We start from the raw sequence: 20,007 nt of genomic DNA on the forward strand, positions 1-20,007 counted from the left end.
GTATATATACATTTAATTTCTTGTTTTGAATTTACAATAGCTGTACTAATAGAATAATAGATCAATGGTTTTAATATTGTGTTCTTATTCTGCAACAGGTTGGAACTGCAAAAACGATTACCATGGTTAGAATTGCAAGAGAAGCTTCCCGCAGACACGCAGAGCTCTACAACTGAAACAGTGAATGCGCCATCATCTTAAATCTCATTCAATTTTATATAATGACTGTAGTTATTTATGATATGATATGATCAATTGTCCTTATGAAGATTATATTTCTTGTTATTACAGTATGTTGATTGTATAGTCTATATTAATCTAGTAGCAAGTAAATAATTGTAAATTCATAAATGTGAATAATGTAAGCTTAATAAGCACAATATTTATTCTATGTTCCTTCACTTTGTTACGGATTTGCGTGTCCGCTGCTGCAACTTGTGTAAAATACTTACAATTAGAGCCTCTCATGTGGTAACGTAACGTAACGTAACGTGGGTCAACGCACAAGAAACGTATCGGTTACGGCGTTATATGTGCGTTGACCTACATTATGTTACGTTACGTTACGTTACCATACAAGATCCCGCGAAAAACAGTTAAATATGAACTTAATATGGACCTTAATAAAATCTTTATTTGAATTTTATTTAATTTAAATTAATACTAAATAACTGCATTATTATGGCTCATATTTGTTCTATATGGGGCATTCCATGCCAAATCGATCTGGGTTTGACCCTTGACCTCTCGGATTTGATCGGCGATTTTTTATGTTATTGTTCCAACTCTAAAATGCACTCAGAATTTTTTTTAGATTTTCTTTATAAAGTTAATTTAATTATAATTTTTTAAACCGACATATTGATGGCCACAATTAAAAAATCTGAAAAAATTCTCAAAAATCCTGTGTCAGATATCAAAATTTTTGCCCCTTTGGATCAAGGCTTAAAAATTTTGATATCTGACACAGGATTTTTGAGAATTTTTTCAGATTTTTTAATTGTGGCCATCAATATGTCGGTTTAAAAAATTATAATTAAATTAACTTTATAAAGAAAATCTAAAAAAAATTCTGAGTGCATTTTAGAGTTGGAACAATAACATAAAAAATCGCCGACCAAATCCGAGAGGTCAAGGGTCAAACCCAGGTCGATTTGGCATGGAATGCCCCATATATAAAATTAATTAAGAATATAAGAAGAAATGCCAATATAAATGTCGATTAAAAATCTCGAACATATGTATATGTTACGGGCATGGTGTGCAGTGTCGGCATTGCCCGGGCAATGTCATACCGATCAGCGACATCATCCCTTGGTTTACCCAGGCGTTTTTTCGGGAATTTTGAGATTGCTCGCTCGCGATGTTCACAGAACCTCGATATTTCACTTACCGATTACCGATTTTATTCCTTGGTTTTTTAATTGAAAAATCGAGGTTCTGTGTACATCGCGAGCGAGCAATCTCAAAATTCCCGAAAAAACGCCTGGGTAAACCAAGGGATGATGTCGCTGATCGGTAAGTGAAATATCGGAAAAGCGGAAATGACTCAATAGTGTGAAACTCGAGTAGAAAAAGACCGGTTACGACATGTTTAATCCACGAAAACATTTATGCGGTCCGATTTGAAATTAGAGGCATTTAGTTATGATTCAAATTACGAATATCAATTTCATCCGAGTGTAATAATTGGGAAAATGGATGCAATATGTGATCATTGTCAAGTAAAAAAGTTTAAAACTTAAGCACCCAAAATGTGTTATTCATGCAGAAAAGTTAAACTACCGTCTTTAAATCTGTGGCAGAATTCGTAACGTGGCAAGTGAAATACGTGGTTAATTGAATCTAGCAAAAATGACTCGTGCTTGCACGCATGCGAAGCCGAACGTAAACTGAACTGGTACGCGAGGCGCGACTCGCGACTCGCGACTCGCGACTCGCGACTCGCGACGAGACAAAAGACAACCGCTGTTTTCGGGCCGCTACCATCTGGCAACGATTGTCTATAGCGTAGGTCAGGAGCGCAACATACATCAAAAATCCCGACACTCCCACTCGCGAGTGACCTCTACTCTATTCTGAGTGCATTCCGATTAGCGACAAACCGCTCACGAGGCAGCCTTCGTGAAGATGTCCGCCTTCGTGAAGATGTCCGCCTTTGTGAAGATGTCCGCGAGTTGGTCTTTGCTCGCGACGTGACGAATGTCGATCTGACCGTTCTCGAACGCGTGCCGAACATAATGGAACTTAATTTCTATATGTTTCGTTCGACGATGAAACACGCGGTTCGTAATCAGTCTTTCAGCCGCCGAATTATCACAGAAGAGCGTCGTCGGTGACTCTTGCTTAACACCGGTCGTCTCGAGTAATCCGCGTATCCAAACGATCTCCTTCGTTGCATCATGAGCAGCCACGTACTCAGCCTCTGCAGTCGACGTAGCCACAATACTCTGCTTCCGCGCCATCCAGATCACAGGTCCACCATTCAGGATCAACACGACACCGCTAATTGATTTGCGCGTGTCGACACATGTTTCCAAATCAGCATCTGAGTATGCTATCAGCTGATTCGCATTTGAACCTCCGCCGGCGAACTCAATTCCGAGTTCAACCGTTTCTCGCAGATAGCGAAGCACGCGCTTTGCTGCTTTCCAGTGCGCCTCCGATGGGTTCGACAGGAACTGTGAGAGGTTGCTCACGGCAAAGGCGATATCGGGGCGCGTTCCAACAGCCAAGTACATAAGAGAGCCAATTATCTCACGGTATGGTACATCTGCCGGTTCGAGCAAATTTCCATCTTCATCTTCATTTCGCTGCAAGACGGTGTGAATGTCCAATGGTGTCGAGATTGGATTTGACTCGTCCAATCCGAACTTCCGTAACACGCTGCGCGCGTATGCTGACTGATGAATGCGGATTGTTTTCAATTTTAGATCGCGCTCAATCTCCAATCCTAGATAACACTTCGCCTCACTATCCGTTATCTCGAACTCGCTTTTTAATTTTGCGAGCAATTCCATCACGTCATCCTCGGACTGACCGGCCGCCAGGCCATCATCTACGTACAGAGCGAGCAGCAGCGAACCATCTTCGTTGGTGTACACACAAGGGTCGTAGTCCGTTGGTGTCAAACCGAAAGATTTTAGCTTGTCGTCGAGCTTCTCATGCCACTGCCTCGGCGCTTGCTTCAGGCCATACAGACTCTTACATAGAAGACACACGCGACCACTTCCGTCATCAAAGTCCTCTGGCTGCGTCATGTAAATAACTTCGTCTAGGTCGCCATAAAGGAAAGCCGTCTTGACGTCGAACTGACGGATGACAAAATTCTTCACCGCTGACACCGAGAACAGAACCCGAATTGACTCGAATTGTGCGACAGGCGCGAATGTTTCCTCATAGTCGATGCCCGGTTTCTGCGAGCAGCCCTTTACGACTAAGCGCGCCTTGAATCTGTCAGCGCTCCCATCCGGCTTCGTTTTCATTCGGAAAACCCATTTGTTCTTGATCGCACGTCGATCTCTCGAAAGCTCGACCAGCTCCCATGTTTTATTCTTCTTGAGTGACACGATCTCTTCGGCCATTGCCATCTTCCACTGCTCCGCATTAGGCGACTTCTTTGCCTCGTCGACTGTCTCAGGTATCTTCTCGACCATCATTGTCTGAGCCGATGCGATCATTGCGCACAACGAAAGCTTGCTTCTTGTCCGACTTGCAACTAAATCTTGTGTCATTTGTCGAGTTTGAACGCGCTCGTGCGCTCCCACTGGTCGTGAACTGCGTTTGTCCGCAGGCTTGCTGCAGGTTTCCTGCGACTCACTGCCGTCGCTGCTATCGTCGACCTTGGTTGGCGTCTCCTCGATAACTAGCAAAAATGACTCGTGCTTGCACGCATGCGAAGCCGAACGTAAACTGAACTGGTACGCGAGGCGCGACTCGCGACGAGACAAAAGACAATCGCTGTTTTCGGGCCGCTACCATCTGGCGACGATTGTCTATAGCGTAGGTCAGGAGCGCAACATACATCAAAAATCCCGACAAAATCAACCACCCGACACACTCCTTATGTTTGTCCACAATAAGGATATTGAAACACAAATGAAGTCGTTTCAAGAAAAACGACTCCCGGGCGAAGCTCGGGTAACCAGCTAGTTAGATATATTATTGTTTTTATATATATTTATATACTTCGTCTAGTATATAAATCTGCGTTAAAATTTGTAACTTATAAAATTCTATACAAAAAACGTTCTATACTTTTTTTCTTAAGATCAATCATTTTCGTGTCGTACATTTTATAAAGTTTTAAATTTTATACATCTCAGAGATAATACACTATTTTCCACACCACCTCGGAGGTATAGTGTTAGGCGCGTTTTTTTAAACGTGGTGTCCCTAGTAGGCCTATTCCACTATTTTTCTATATAACGTTTTTTGGAGAGAATTTTTTAAGTTACATTTTTTATAATAGTCTCATCAGGAATGAATATTGTTTGGTCCTTTGCCGAACCAATCTGTGAGAGAAAATTTGCCAAAAGTGCATTTGTTGCCGAGTTCTGACTTATAGGACTTCTGAATATACTATATTTTTTGTTTTATTTCCCTTTGGTATCAAAATATATTGATTTTTAGCGTTTCCTATTCTAGATAAACCAACATAAAGTTGTCCGTGTGAGAAACACTCTTTTCTTAAATCTATGCCCACAAATTTGAAAGTTTGTCCTTGTGATTTATTAATCGTTAACGCAAAAGAAACTTTAACTGGAAATTGTAAACGTTTGAAGAAAAATGGTAAGTCATTTGGAATCATTGGAATACGCGGAATATACGCTAACTCCCCTTCTGCGGGGCCGGTAAGTATAGTGGCTTCAATGATGTTGTTACGCAATTCTTTAATTTGAAGTCGCGTACCATTGCATAATTTCGGTGGAATTAAATTGCGCAATAAGATGATTGGTATACCAATCTTCAAAATCAGACGGTGTGGTGGAAGACCAGACGGATTTAAACTATTCATCTCATTGAAAGTTGATCAGCTTCTGAAATAAAATATATTTGTAGATATTGCGGTTTGTTGTTTTGAGCCGGTAATAAACTACCAATTAAATGATACACCTGCCCTTGAATCTTGAAAGTGGGCATGAAATTACTCTCACATACTTGTTTTGCGCCAAAAGACGTCATCTGGAATACCATGTTATATTGTCTAATGTTATTTAAAAAGTCTTTTGATAATGGGTGTAACTCTAATAAAAGGTTTTTAATCGGTTGAGGTGGTTCTGAAATTTCTGGAAGCATTATCTTCCCACCGTCACAACAAAGACCGTTTCGTTCTTCAAGCCATTTTTTCGCATGGTAGTTTGCACATACTTTATCCATTTTACCTATTTGTATATCCGTTTCTTTTGCATAATCAATGTTCGGATCATATAAAAACGCGGATCTTGATTTGCTTAAATTAATGCAATTTCGTTTTCTGTACTTAGCGGCACGTTCACGTTGTTCATTAAGTCGCTGCACCCTTTCTTCACTCGACTCACGTTTTCTTTTTGTAGATATACGTATACTTAACTGTTGTAAACGTTTTTCTCTCTCATCAAAATTTTCCACAGCTTGTCGAGAAGAATATACTAATCTCTTTTGAGACAACCGAGCTTCTCGTGCTTCTTCTGTTTCATTAAGCCTATTTAAATGTATACGTCTGGCATCGGAATTTTTTCTAGACAGCTGTGATTTTTTTTAGGCATTTCAAATTTTAAAGAATGATTTCAAGTAATTATAACTATTTTAGTAATTATTACTTTATTAATTTTTATAATTATTAATTATAAATATTAATTATAATTATTAATTATAAAAATTAATAATTTAAATTATACGAAATAATAATCTAAGAGAGAGAGACTGAAATTTTAATTTTGCTTATCTACCTTTATGAACAACGGTTCCAAGAATACTGAAAACTTTAACAGATCACGGATACATTATTGTATCCCTGACTTACCGTATCATCTATTAATGGCAGATTTCTGAGATCTTTTGTAGACATTTATGCATTTCGAATTTTAAAGAATAATTTCAAGTAATTATAAAAATTAATAATTTAAATTGTACGAAATAATAATCTAAGAAGGAGACTGAAATATATTAATTTTGCTTATCTACCTTTATGAACAACGGTTCCAAGAATACTGAAGACTTCAGCAGATCACGGATACATTATTATATCCCTGACTTACCGTATCTCCTATTAATGACAGGTTCCTGAGATCTTTTGTAGACAAAAATTCTAATACCAAAATGAGTGGCTGCTATAATTTTTCAACTAAAAAGATTCAAAATTCACCAATCTGCTTGTCACAATTTCGCCTTCTCAGGAACATCACATGTCGAAAGAGCTTTACCACAACACTTTACTCAGTTCGAATAGAAATACTTGAACTTATTATTCACTTTATTTCTTTCTATACTGTTTGCATAGCCGACAAATATTCATAATAATTTCTAAATTGTCTTACGAAAACACGAAATGTCTCGAAATGCAAAGCATCCATATAAAACGTGTCGCCGACAAATGACGTTTCTCATGTACTAAGAAAATCAATACAATCAGTACGAAGTTTAATGTATTGATTTTCCATAAAAACTGTTTGTGAAATTACTAAGCTGATCTGCTATCAATTCACTCTCTTGTCATTTATAAGCTGCTGGTTTCACATATTATAGGTATGTCATTTTGATTTTTATAAAGAAAGAACCCTTTTACCGATCATCGCCAAATTCAATACCAACCTTCCTTTAATGATACTCTATAAAATTACATGTATAACTTATACATTTTTAAAGCAGAAATCGGTAACCCCTCCACCGATCCTCGCCAAATTCGAAACAACCTTCCTTTAATGATACTCTATATAAGATGACAAATATGACATGTATAACTTACACACTTTTTAAGCAAAAATCGGCAACCCTTTCACCGATTCTCGCCAAATTTAATATAATAATATTCTATCTATAAAAAAAAAATTAGCTCGATATCTCAAAATTTGCAGAAATCAGAACAATTACGTAGATTTTTTTTATACAGAAATCGGTAACCCCTTTATTAGGAAATTCTACCCCTGTTTTATATACAATTCTTTAAGATTCGGTCAATTATTTCCCGAAAAATTGGAAAAATTTCGGATACCGGTTCCAAAAAAGATCGGTAACGAAAAATTATACACTTCATATCACTCCCCGGAAAATTCTACCCCTGTTTCATATATAATTCTTTGAGATTCCGTCAATTATTTCCGAAAATTGATTATTTCTGAAAAATTGAAGAAATTAGAAAAACCGGTTTCCAGAAGATCGGTAACGAAAAACTATACACCCTATAGCACTCCCCGGGAAATTCTACCCCTACTTCATATACAATACTTTCAAAATCGGTCCAATAGTTTCTAAGATTACCCCGAACAACAGTACAAACTTTTCCCCTTTATATAATAGTAGAGAGTAGAGATATACGTACTTTTTATAGTATCATTTCATCATCAAAATATTCGTATTTAATTTGGCTTAATAAGGATTTAATTAATAAATATATTCAATTTAATTTTAATCTAATTGAAATTATATATGAAATTAATAAGTTCTGAATCTTAATTTAAATTTAATTAAATTCAAATAAGACCTTATATGGGGAGGTCCCCCGTAGCCCTCGGCGGGGGAACAGGTGGATCGGATAAAGGGAGGAAAAGAGTGTCGAAAAAGGTGTTATGGAGGAGAGGGAAGGTGGAGGAAGAAAGGCAGGCGTGAAGGAAGCTGAAAGGAGGTGGAGTAAGTGGAGGCGAGGTGGAAAGTAAAGCGGGACGGCAGGAATCTGTTGGAGATGAGGAGGCCTGAGAGAGAGGTTATGTTGACTTTGGTAGAGGTAGGTGGACTTTGGAGAGAGGATGCAGAGAGAGGAGCAGGGCTCAGGACGGGCGAGGACGGAGGTGAAAGGAAAGGAGGAGAACGCGGGGATGCACATGCAGCAGGTGTGGGGAGGTGGAGGAGCGGTGCGGCAGAGGATGTGATCGGGTGTGACGGGGGGGGAGAGAGGAGACGGAGAGGCCGGGTGCTGGTAGATAAGGAGCAAGGGAGAGGCGGAAGAGGAGGAAGATGACCAGGAGAGAAGGGAGAGGGGAAGAAGGCGAGGCTGGCGGAAGTGTCGGCGTGGAGGCGCCGGGGCGGCCGTGAGCGGGCTCGAAGGGCCAGGAGGAAGCAAGGGGCCCGGCTACACGGATGAGTCGATAAGGAGGAGAGGCGAGGTACCGACGAAGAGGTGTCAACCACGGATATCGCAGAGAAAGCTTGAGCGAGTCGATAAGAAGGGAAATCCGAGGCGGCGGGATCGATAGGAGGATCGATGGTGCGACACGGTAGAGAGACATGAGTACGGCATGGCGATCGAGGCAGGACACGTGCCATTAGAGTACGTAAGCGTGAGGTGTAAGTACGTATTGGCTGGAGAGATTACGAACACGGAACGAGAATAGAGAAGTGGAGGATAGTACGAATGTAAGTAGGAGAGAGGAAGGAGAAGGAAGAGGGGAGCGTGTAAGGCTGAGGTGACAGAGGCGGGAGAGGAAAGTCGAGCATGTGAGATGAAGGAAATTCTTTTATAGAATTAGAGGGGAGAGAAGAGGAGAAAGGCGTGCTTGGACACCGGGCGACGCTGCCTGAGAAAGGAAGGAGAAAGGAAGGTAGAAGAGGAGGCGACGAGAGTTGAGAAGAAGGGCAGGAGGGTGGTGCAAAGGGAGGTAAGGGTGAGAGAGAAGGTGGAGAGAAGGCAGCAGAGGAGAGAGCGTGGAGATGGAGGGGTTGGAGGATTTGATGAGGGTGCTGAACAGAATAGGAGATGAATTAGGGAAGATTAGGAGGGTGCTAGAGAGAAGGGAAGAAGGTTCGGAAGAAGAGGAGAGTGTCGAGGAGAGAGAGCGGAGTGTCGGAGAAAGGAGCGAGTCAGGAAGCAGGACGGAGGAAAGAAGGAGCAGTGGGGAGAAGTCGTGGAAGGAGGTGAAGAGGGGAGAGGACGAGAGAAAGAGATGTGAAAAGGCGGAGGGGGCTGCAGCAGAAGAGAGAGGAAGACGAAGGATAGGAGAGGGAGTGAGAGGAGAGGAAGGAAAAAGGGAGAAAGGAGAGACGGAGGGAAGTATGGCGGAGGTGACACCCGGAGGGGAGGAAGGGTGGAGGGAACGGTGCTGGAAAGGAGGAGGAAAGGAAAAGGATGAGAAGGTGGTGAGGGGGAGGGTGAAGGAAGGGGAGGAAGGAGAGGGGAGTAGTCAAGTTGGCAGAGTTGGCAGAGAGGGGAGATTATCATCTACTGAGATGGTTGAAGGAGGAGGCAAGAAGAAGAGTAGAGGTGGCAGGGGTGAGAGGGGGGATGGTTCGGGTGAGGAAGAAAGATGGAGGGAGATGGAGGAGGTTGAGAAGGAAGGATGGAGGTTAGTAGGGAGGAAAGGTGGAGAAGGAGGGGGGTGAGAGAAAAGTCAGCCAAAGGGGAGGGAAGAGAGCGGAAGGGGGGACTGAAGAGAAGAGTTCTACTGGGATGGAAGAAGGATGGAGACAAGCGAAGCCGGGAGGGAAAGAGGCAGAAGAGGTAGAGCGTAGGAGGAAGGAGGAAGGGTGGCAGAAGAAGGTAGAGAGAAGGGAGGGGGGCGAGAGTGAGAAGACAAGGAGGCTGAAAGAGAAAATGAAAAGAATGGAAGAGGAGAGGGAGAAATAAGAGAGAAGGAGGAGGAATGTGATTTGGAGGGGGCTGGACGGGAGAGATGCGAAAGAAAGGAGGGGTTTCATGGAAAGGGTGATGGAGAAGGTGATGGATAGGATGCTGAGGATAAGAAGCGTATGGGAAAGGCGAGGGAAAAGGGGGAAGGAGGTGGTGATTGTGGAGATGGAAGATGAGAAGGAGAGAGCGGATCTATTGGAGAGATATTGGGAGTTCAGGCAGAGGTGAGGGATAGGGGTCGACGAAGATCTGACGATGGAGGAGAGAAGGGCGAGGTGGAGGATACTAGAGAAGGCGAGAGAGGAAAGAGAACGGGGTAGGAGAGTTTGGGTAGATAATAGAAGAATTTGGAAAAGGAAAGGGAAATTGTTTGGGATGAGGATGAAGAGAAATGGGAGGAGAAATAAGGGGTAGGGAGATTCGATGGGGCGAAGAGGAATGGTAGGGAAGAAGGAGGGAAGGGGAGAGAGAGGAGGTTAACCAGGATGTGTTCACAGAAGCGGGGCTGACAATGGAGCAGATGGAGAAGGGAGGCGAAGAGGTGGAGAGTGGAGGAGTGGAGTGCGGAAGGCAGGAGGAGGGAGCGGTTTGGAGGAGAGAAGGATGGAGCCGGAGAAGAAAGGAGAGGCATAGACGGGAGTGGCGTAAGAGATGAGGGAGAAAAGGGCAGGGAGGGGAGGGTTGAGGAGGAGAGCGGGGGCGGGTCTCGAGAGGGAGGGGGGTACTAGCATGTAAAAGGTCGGTTATTACCAGGACGGGTATAGGATTGTTGTATAATATTGTAAGGGGTTTGGGAACGTTCCCCGAAGAAAAACGCCTTTGTAAACCCTGAGGCGAAACAAATAAACTGCATACATACATACCCAGCTAACACAATCTGTAATCGCAAACGTTGGCAACAAATTATGTTTGCCGAAAGGTCGCAAATGGGAAACATAATTTGGTATTGTCAATTCTGTTAGCACACTTCCGTCAATATGCAACAACCTTTGTCGGCAAAATATATGACAGAATAGCAGTTAACAGCAAGCAGATACCGAACATATTGACGGCAAATTGATGGCAAATGCTAAGCAGTTTTGCTATTACAAATAGTGTCAGCAAACATCTCGCAAAAATATAACAATGTATGTTGACGACAGATGGCTCGGATAAGCGAGCAGGTCTGTTGAATGCATTGACGACAGATTCACGACAAATATCAAGCAACTTTGCTGTTACGAAAGTGTCAGCATTTGTCACGCAAGAATGCAACAGTCGGCTCGATAGACGCACGACGCGCCACGCCGGCCGGAATGGCTGGTGCGCATGTCGCTATGGCAGTCTCGATTTGTACGTCCAATCACGACGTCATAAAGCGCGCAGTGAAACCAGCGTGCTGAAGCGGGAATTGTCCTGTGAAGAACAGTTGCAGATATCATTTGAACGTGCGTGTCTTCAGGCTGAGAAGAAGGTTTTTCTTGTCCTTTCTTCCAAGAAAGAGGAAGTGCCGTTATTTCTCATGAGCTGAACCAGTGCGATTATTCACGTTCAAGAAGCGTTGTGCTCAGGTTAGTTTGTATTTCGTGTTCCTACGATATGAAAATTCGTGTAATATATATGCGTATTTTATCGCGTTCGTCTTTCAACGTCTTGTAAAAATACGAAAAAGTGTCATTATAGTAGAGTTTGGTCATTGCGACGCTGTTATACGTAAAACCAGGTAAATAAAATGTATTTCTGTTCTATTACAGTTCGTACAACGCCACTGCTTGTTATGCTTGTTTACTTCGGGGACAAGGAGTCACGCATCCGGCTCGTGACGATACGGATGGTATTTTGTGCGTGCCGCTCGGTGTTTTATATTGTGTTCCATTGCGTCGTACCTGGTCGCGTGGTCGTACGTGGCCGTACACACAGTTCTGCGTCCTTGGTAAGGATTTTAGTTTTATTTTACTTTTGGTACTTTATTCTTATTTAGTATATTATGTTGCCTTTTTCGCTTCACAGATTTTTGCTCTACGAACGGAACTTCTGTTTGAGTGAAGTCCGACATCACTTTAAATCGGTGACACGATTCATGTTCCCCGATTCCCCACGTATTGTAAATACGTAGAATCATGTTTGTGAACCGCATCGCTTGGAAACTCGCTGCAGCCGCAGGCAAGGTAAGTTTGCCCGATCACTTTACATGCATTAAACGTTATGTGCTCTGTTTTTTATGTCCGTTGTCTTATATCTAATACATTTTTCTTCTTTATGTGTTACAGACTGCTTTGTTTGAGTGAAGTCCGACGTCACTTTAAATCGGTGACACGATTCATGTTCCTCGATTCCCCACGTATTGTAAACACGTAGAATCATGTTTGTGAACCGCATCGCTTGGAAACTCGCTGCAGCCGCAGGCAAGGTAAGTTTGCCCGATCACTTTACATGCATTAAACGTTATGTGCTCTGTTTTTTATGTCCGTTGTCTTATATCTAATACATTTTTCTTCTTTATGTGTTACAGACTGCTTTGTTTGAGTGAAGCCCGACGTTACTTTGAATCGGTGACACGATTCTTGGTCCCCGATTACTCACGTATTGTAAATACGTATAATCACGTATGTAAACCGCAACGCCTGGAAATTCGCTGCAGCCGCGGGCAAGGTACTCGCAATTTCTCCACGATTTAGTGAGACAATATTTTGGTGTTTCCATGCAAATGGATTGTAATGTATAGATTTACTAATGCGGTTTTTATGTTATTTCTTATAAATTATATTTTTAAACTCGTGTGCTCACGCGGTCCGCATTACGACTCCTCGTTTTACCATCTTTTGAAAAGCTATAAAACTTGTGTAGTTGCCTCTGCGTAAAAACTCAGTGCGGTTGTGGAGAGTTAGTTAAGACTCTGCCCTAAACATTAATTGAAATGGTTTATAACTTATCTGTCTCCTACTTATATAAAAATACAGACACTCGCTTAAATCTGAGGGGTAACTCTGACTTAAACTATACTTAATTTTTTAATGTTTAGTGGTATGCGATTTTTTGCGTTATTGCAAGTATGATTGCAGTCTATTTTTTAATAAGTTTTTTGTGACTACAGTTATGTAACATTTTTGTGCGCTGAAAAAAGTGACACCATGTGTCACTGATACTGTTCTGATATTGCTTACAATTATTTATTTAGTTTTTTCAATTGGTTTTGGTATTTTGTACGTTTCACGTATATCGTAGTGCACTTCAAAATATTATCTATTGTATTTATGGTTCATTCTCTTACTAGTTTCTTATTCTCTACGTCTGATCGCTCGCTTTCATCATCAGTGGTTTTATGGTATATCGATTTGATCGTGTTTTTGGCTTTATATAAAGCTTTATGAAGCTCTCTAACCCTTTTCTTCTTTGTATTTACAACAGAAATTTCATATTTTGGAGACGCAAGAAATTTCTACCTGCAATCTCTTGCAAGTTCCATTATATATAAATATGAAAAAACAATATCTAAAGACCTCAATTTGTCGAAAGACGCTTCACACATTATCTGAAAGACAAAAAAGGAGAATTAGAGTAGAATACAGAAACAATGTTCATTTATTAACATTGACCAATGAAAATATTCGTACTACGAGTGATATGCATTTACCTGGCCCCTCCACTGCATCTGAAGAAACTATTACTTTCAATAGTATTTTGAACGATAAAACTTGCAGTACAAATATAGTAAATACACAAAGAATTGATAGTTTGTCTCCTTCAGATATGTTTCATGTTAGTCCTATTAGCAATAATAAAAGTAATGAACCTGAATTAAGTGATGAAAATGCTCTTGCCTCCTTATGTACAGATACCGTACACGAAGCATCTTTTCGTGAGAAATTGGCAACTTGCTTCATAGATAATAATCTTACACATGTTTAGGGAAATAGCATACTATCTCTTCTAAGAACACATTCTTGCTTTTTCTTATTACCTAAGGATGTTAGGACGCTACTCCAAACACCGCGTAATTGTCTTGCTATATCCTCTGTGCCACCGGGAGAATATCTTCATTTTGATTTGGAATTTGGAATTATTGAAAGCCTCTGTAATGCATCATGTACGTCAGTTGACGAGGTAGTTTTAGATTTTAGTACTGATGGATGTAATTTAGATAAACAAAGTATCATTCATATTTGGCCAATTCAGTGTCGAATTGCCAATGTACAAGATGCACCACTAATAGTTGTGGGTATTTACAAAGGTCCTGCAAAACCATATAATTCTAACGTTTTCTTTAACAAATTTGTACAAGATGTCCAAAGAATTTTTTCAAATGGAGGAATACAATTTAATGACAAGAAAGTGCTACTAAGACTTAGATGTTTTATAGCAGATGCGCCAGCTCGCGCTTTTATATTAAATCATCGTAACCATATGGCTGAACGTCCATGTTCCAAATGTAAAAAAACAGGTACACATTTTCATAGTAATTATAACGTTTTTAATGGTATAAACCATCCTCTTCGAACGGATGAAGAATACCACATGTGCTTAGATGAGATTCATCACAAAGAAGGTACAAGTCCGCTCTCACAATTACCGATGGGAATGGTATCACAGGTTCTATTTGAATGTATGCACCTTGTGTTCATAGGTGTAATGAAAGAGATATTACTTGCGTGGGTAAAAGAATAATATTCTCGTGACACAAAACTATCCAGCACATCTATTACCATTATATATACACGAATAGAAAGTTTACAAAAATATTGTCCTTCAGATTTTGCAAGGCGACCCAGATCTCTCGAAATGTTTTCAAAATATAAAGCTACAGAACTGCGACAAATGTTACTGTATACTAGTCCAGCTCTATTCCATGATTTATTAGATAAAACAGTCTATAAACATTTCCTATTTTTACATACAGCTATAAGAATCTTATCTTCTAAGTGTCCATCAAGGCAATACTTACGTTTTGCAGAGTGTGCCCTTCAGAAATTTGTTCTTCAAGCTGAACATGTTTATGACACTCCATTTAATTCGTATAACATGCATGGTCTGCTTCATCTCACAGATAACGTTAGACGTTTTGGCAATTTAGATTCATTTTCTGCTTTTCCATTTGAAAGCAATATGTTAATTTTTCGGAGATATTGCAGAAAAGGTAATCAACCTCTCCAACAAATGTTTAATAGAATAAAAGAAAGACAAGCGCACGGAAGTAGCAAAGCTCGTAATGTAGAAACATCTGTTCGTGTATTTATGCCGTACATTGATGATAGCAATTGTACTCGGTATCGCAAAATTACATTTAATCACATATTGCTTAGTACACATATCCGCGATAATTGTTGCATCTTAAATAATGGGTCTATTTGTATTGTTTGCGATATTTTCAAGGACGGAAATTCTTATTGTTTAGGCGTCAAAAAGTTTGTACAAGTTACTAATTTTTATGATATTGGTATATTATCATCAGATGTTCAGGTATACTCGTGTGCGGCGTTAGCAGATGAGGTATCACATATTAATCTGCATGAAGTCAGCGCAAAAGGTTACAGAATGCCGTATTGGGATACCACAGATGAGAGTAGTAATAGTGATGATAGTACGGCAGATAATGCTTCGTACACACCGCAATATATTGTAGTTGCTATAATGCATAATGAAACATTGTAATTAGGATTGTCATCTCCGTATGTCTGTTCGCCCGGAAAGTAATCAGTAACTTCGTTTTTTTTTCGATGCTTCTGTAAAGCGTAATGCGTATTTTTTCATAAATGTTTAAAACAATATTTATTAGTCGTATCTATTACATCTCATAACAGATACATGTCTAATAAAATATTATATTAGTTAATATTTTTTCTTCTTTATTAATACTTCACAATAGATACTTCGATTTTTCGATTTAAAATATTAAAATAAAATAAAATATAATAATATTTTATTTTATTTTAAAATATATAATTTGTAATAATCTTGGCGATCGAGCGAGCGGAAGCCTTACATTAGTATTAATTAATACATAATTTGTACCGTTTTTACAATACATTGTAAGATACTTTTTTCTAATAATGTAATAAAATATAATATTGTAATTAAATGTAATACTATAAAATATATATGTATAATGTTATTAAATATAAATCAAACTGTATGTAAGTGTATAAATATATAATATATATAATAATTCTAATCACATTCCTTTTCACTTTAAGTTAGGTAGAGATTGACAACAGATCTGGTATTCCTAAAGTCCGTATTCACAGTCGGGATTCTATACCTGCAGAGAATTGTGTGGTTACACCTATTACAAATATATAAGTTTTAGCTGGTTTACACGCTAAGATAAATAACATATGCTATAGCTATGTTATCTTAGCGTGAAAACCAGCTAAAACTTATATATTTGTAATAGGTGTAACCAATTCTCTGCAGGTATGGAATACCGAATGTGCGAATACGAACTTTAAGAATACCAAATCTGTCGTCAATCTGTTGTCGCTGCTAGCGACAGATTTGATTTCCGTTTATTGCCGATCTGGCGTCACTTTTGAAAACAGATGTGGTCTGAGTTTGGCGCCATTTTGTTGGCATGTCTGGTGACAGATTTGGTCTACGTTTGGTGCCAATCGGCTGCCGCTTTGCAATAAACAGATCTGTCCTCAATTTGTTGTGTCAATCTGACGTCGTAAAACTGTTGTCAGATTTGCTCTGGTGTTGTCGTCAATTTGACTGCGGAATATGTAGGGGAGACCGGGGCTAAACCGCCAGTTTTTTTTCGGAGCCGATTTTTAACAACAAAATAAATAATTGAAGTTAAATGTGGTATACCACTGTAAAGAGTGAACCTTTAGCTACAAAATTTATTAAGGAAATTTTTATCTACGTCGCTTTGTTTAACCGGTATAGAGCAAAAACGACAACGGTGCAAAAATTGAAATCTCAAAAATGCCGGGGTTGAACCGCCACCCCCCGGGGTTTATTCGCCACACTGCATTTTCAATACATATACGTACATGTAATCCTGAAAAATAATAGGATACATTTTAATAATTGTTTTTTAAGAAAAAAATATAAAAATTTATTAAAAATTTTTATGCAAAACATTAAAAAATAATTGTTTTACCTATTCCATAAAACAATTTAGGCACGTGAATACAGAGGTTAACCAAATCGTAAACTCCCCAACGGCACGTCACATTGTCAACGCGGGCAACCACGGGGAATACGCGTGACGGCGTTCCGGTGCCATAGGATCAGCGCGGACCCTCGAGCAACCTAACCAAGCCGCGTTTCTCGCGGGGGAGCGATAAATAGCGACAGGGGGGTTAGAAAAGCTCGCGGTGGAGCGCGACCATTTTACCGACTCGACGGCGTCCTCGCGCCGATTCCTCGACGCGCCGACGACGACGACGACGACGGCCATGACCACCACGACGACGACGGCCACGACCACCACGACGACGACGGCCACGACCACCACGACGACAACGGCCACGACCACCACGACGACGACGACGACGACGACGACGATGACCACCACCGACACCACCACCACTACAACGGCGGCGACAATGACGCCGAGACGATGCGGCGAACGCTGGACGATGCGGTCGCACGCGCGACTGTCACTGACACAACGACCAACAACGACGATTTACCGCGGCCGGGAGTCGGGACGATCTACAGCGCGCGCGGCATGTCAACTCTCGCGCGGAAATCGCGGAATCTCAGAGCCGTGCCGTGCCTCGCCGTACCTCGCCGACGTGCCGTGAGCGTAAGCGATCTCGAAAACAACGGTCCGCCATCTTTTCGGTCGGCCAAAACACCCAAAAACACCCGTTTTGCGACGATACGTGCGTACCATTTCCCTCCTACACAAACTGACGCACGTGCAAGGGAAGACAGAATCACGCTCGAGGGAAACCTAACCTGAAATCGCCGTGAGCTGAAGTCGTGCGCCCGGCGCGCCACAGTGACGAGACTGGCGGACCAACCCCGGGTGCTTACTGGCGGATAAGCCCCAAACATAAGTTTCAGGTTTGATCGCCCACGAAATATTAGACATCAACGATAATGAAAAAACTACACTGGATTCGTGTTCAGCATGCATTACTCTTTATAATCACGTACCGCGAGATTTGGAGAGCAAATATTATTGCAGATATTACAATATTTCCACGCGCAGAAAATTTCATTTTCACCTTCCGAAAACACGTTTGCCCTCGTAAAAATCATAACACGGCAGGTAACCTGCCGAAACTCTGTTGGTCACATGGGTACCATAAGCAGCGTTTACAATGTTAATAGCGAGTTCGCACAATATACAGGTTTCGAGATATTTGATTTGGCGGTTCAACCCCGCTGGCGGTTTAGCCCCGGTCTCCCCTACTTAAGATTTCGTTCATGTGGAGAGCAATTGCGGATACAGTAGGCCCTGGCTTTGACATTATCGTTTTGCTGGCATTTGTTTCCCTTTTGTCAACATCCCACAACCAAAATGTTTACTGGGTACATACCTTATATATGTTCTTAATAAGATTTTTAAGGCGCGGCGCAGCGCGCGCTCACTTGGGGTTGGATTTTTGAATTTATTCGCAAGAGAAACGTTTGCAGAAATTCTGCTCTTATAGAAAAGTTGCAAGTTGATTGACTAAAAGCCATGTAATAACCAATCAACTTGCAACTTTTCTGTAAGAGTAGAATTTGCGCATCCGTTTCTTTTGCAAAAAAATTCAAGAATCCATGTATAAATTACTACTTATTTAAAAATTAATAATTATTATTTACTAATAATAAAAATAATAATAATAAAGTACTATTTCGACATATATATTAGTCATTTATGCCTTTTAATACTCAAAATAACTGCTACATTTCTCAAATTTTTTTGTTAATAACTTTTGAATAAACAACGAGCGCGGACTAAAACCTTCTGAAGCTTACTCAGGAGGGTGACCTTGACAACATACTAAAATATCAAGGTCATCCAAGGTGACCCCCTCCGTGTATACAATTACCATAAATATTATTTTTTTAAATAATGAATAATTAGTCTCAGGTAAATTACTTATTTTTAAAATTATTAATTGGTTTAATACAAATAATTTAATTATTGCAGTTAAACGTGGTCTAAAAAAAATAATTATGTTAATGTTAGGGGAGACTGGGACAAAGTTGTCACTATTATTTCGGTGTCGATTTTCAACAACAAAACAAATAATTTTAGTAAAATGTGGTATACCGTTGTAAAGAGTGAACCCTTGGCTACAGAATTTATACGGACATTTTTGATCTACATCGCTTTGTTCAACTGGTATAGAGCAAAAACGACAAAGGTGCAAAAATTGAAATGTCAAAATTGCCGGGGCGGAGTCATCACTCCATTCTCAAATTGAATTTTAAATAAAAATTCATAATTCCGATCATGAAAAATGATAGGATACATTTTATTAATTATTTTTTAATAGAAAAATGGAAACGATTAAAAACACGATGGCGAAAAATAATTACAAGAAAAGCGCACACACTTATGTGCCCTACGCTTGCACGTTTCTCGTCAGCTCTATTCTGTCATCTCTGAGCACACGCAGTACATATTATCCAAGTCCTCGCCGGAATCCGACCAATGCAGCTTCTTTGACTTTGATTTTCGCCCGAAGCCTCCATGACATGGCTTGGTGACGACTTCGCCCCGGACACAAGTTTCAAGTTTGGTCACAGTATATACAGTAGCGCAACTCTCTGTCGGCACCTTTGATGTTAGTGTTGGCCAAAATGGAGTGCGCATGCGCGAAATAAAGCAGTATTCTGTCTCACTTCTCTCTTCGTCATCTCTCTCTTTCCTACTCGTTCAGTCCATATTGAGGTTAATTTAACGCAGTTGGCGCGAGATACAACCGTTTCTGTTAGTTTCAATAAAAATTATGCAGAATTATTGTTAACAATGTACAATGTTAATAATGCGCGCGTAAAAAAATGAAAGAAATTAAAATATTAAAAAATATTACATATATAATAGATGAATCGTTAATGAAGCAAAATAATGATATATAAATACTAATATATGAAATATTATACAATAATAATGGTATGTTATATATATATAAATAAATAAATATATATATATATATACATATATGATAAGTCAGGAATAAATGTAAAATAAGTATATAACATATATAATATATAGAATAATTTTCTCGCATAAAAGTATACACACATAATATACACACAAAAAAATTATGTAAACATTTTAAATTATGTTTAATGTACAAGCTCGCGCAGGAGCC

The 20,007-nt window shown here is 40.1% G+C and overlaps 1 protein-coding gene and 1 pseudogene across 1 annotated transcript in view; both read left to right on the forward strand.

Annotated features, from left to right (window-relative positions):
- The window catches only part of Uvop (ultraviolet-sensitive opsin), a 155,232-nt gene extending 154,858 nt beyond the window's left edge, over positions 1-374 (forward strand). Inside the window, exon 5 of the mRNA XM_071718536.1 lies at positions 99-374. Within this exon, the coding sequence (XP_071574637.1) occupies positions 99-201 (103 nt within the window). The 3' untranslated portion in view covers positions 202-374. The remainder of the gene's footprint in view (positions 1-98) is intronic.
- A 10,125-nt stretch (positions 375-10,499) lies between these two features.
- Positions 10,500-15,834, forward strand: LOC139779998 (uncharacterized; annotated as a pseudogene).
- The last annotated feature ends 4,173 nt before the right edge of the window (positions 15,835-20,007 follow it).

This window comes from Temnothorax nylanderi, unplaced genomic scaffold (assembly GCF_030848795.1).
Source record: "Temnothorax nylanderi isolate EJ_2023f unplaced genomic scaffold, tnyl_v1.0 TNYL_tig0255_pilon, whole genome shotgun sequence".
Classification (NCBI taxonomy): Eukaryota; Metazoa; Arthropoda; class Insecta; order Hymenoptera; family Formicidae; genus Temnothorax; species Temnothorax nylanderi.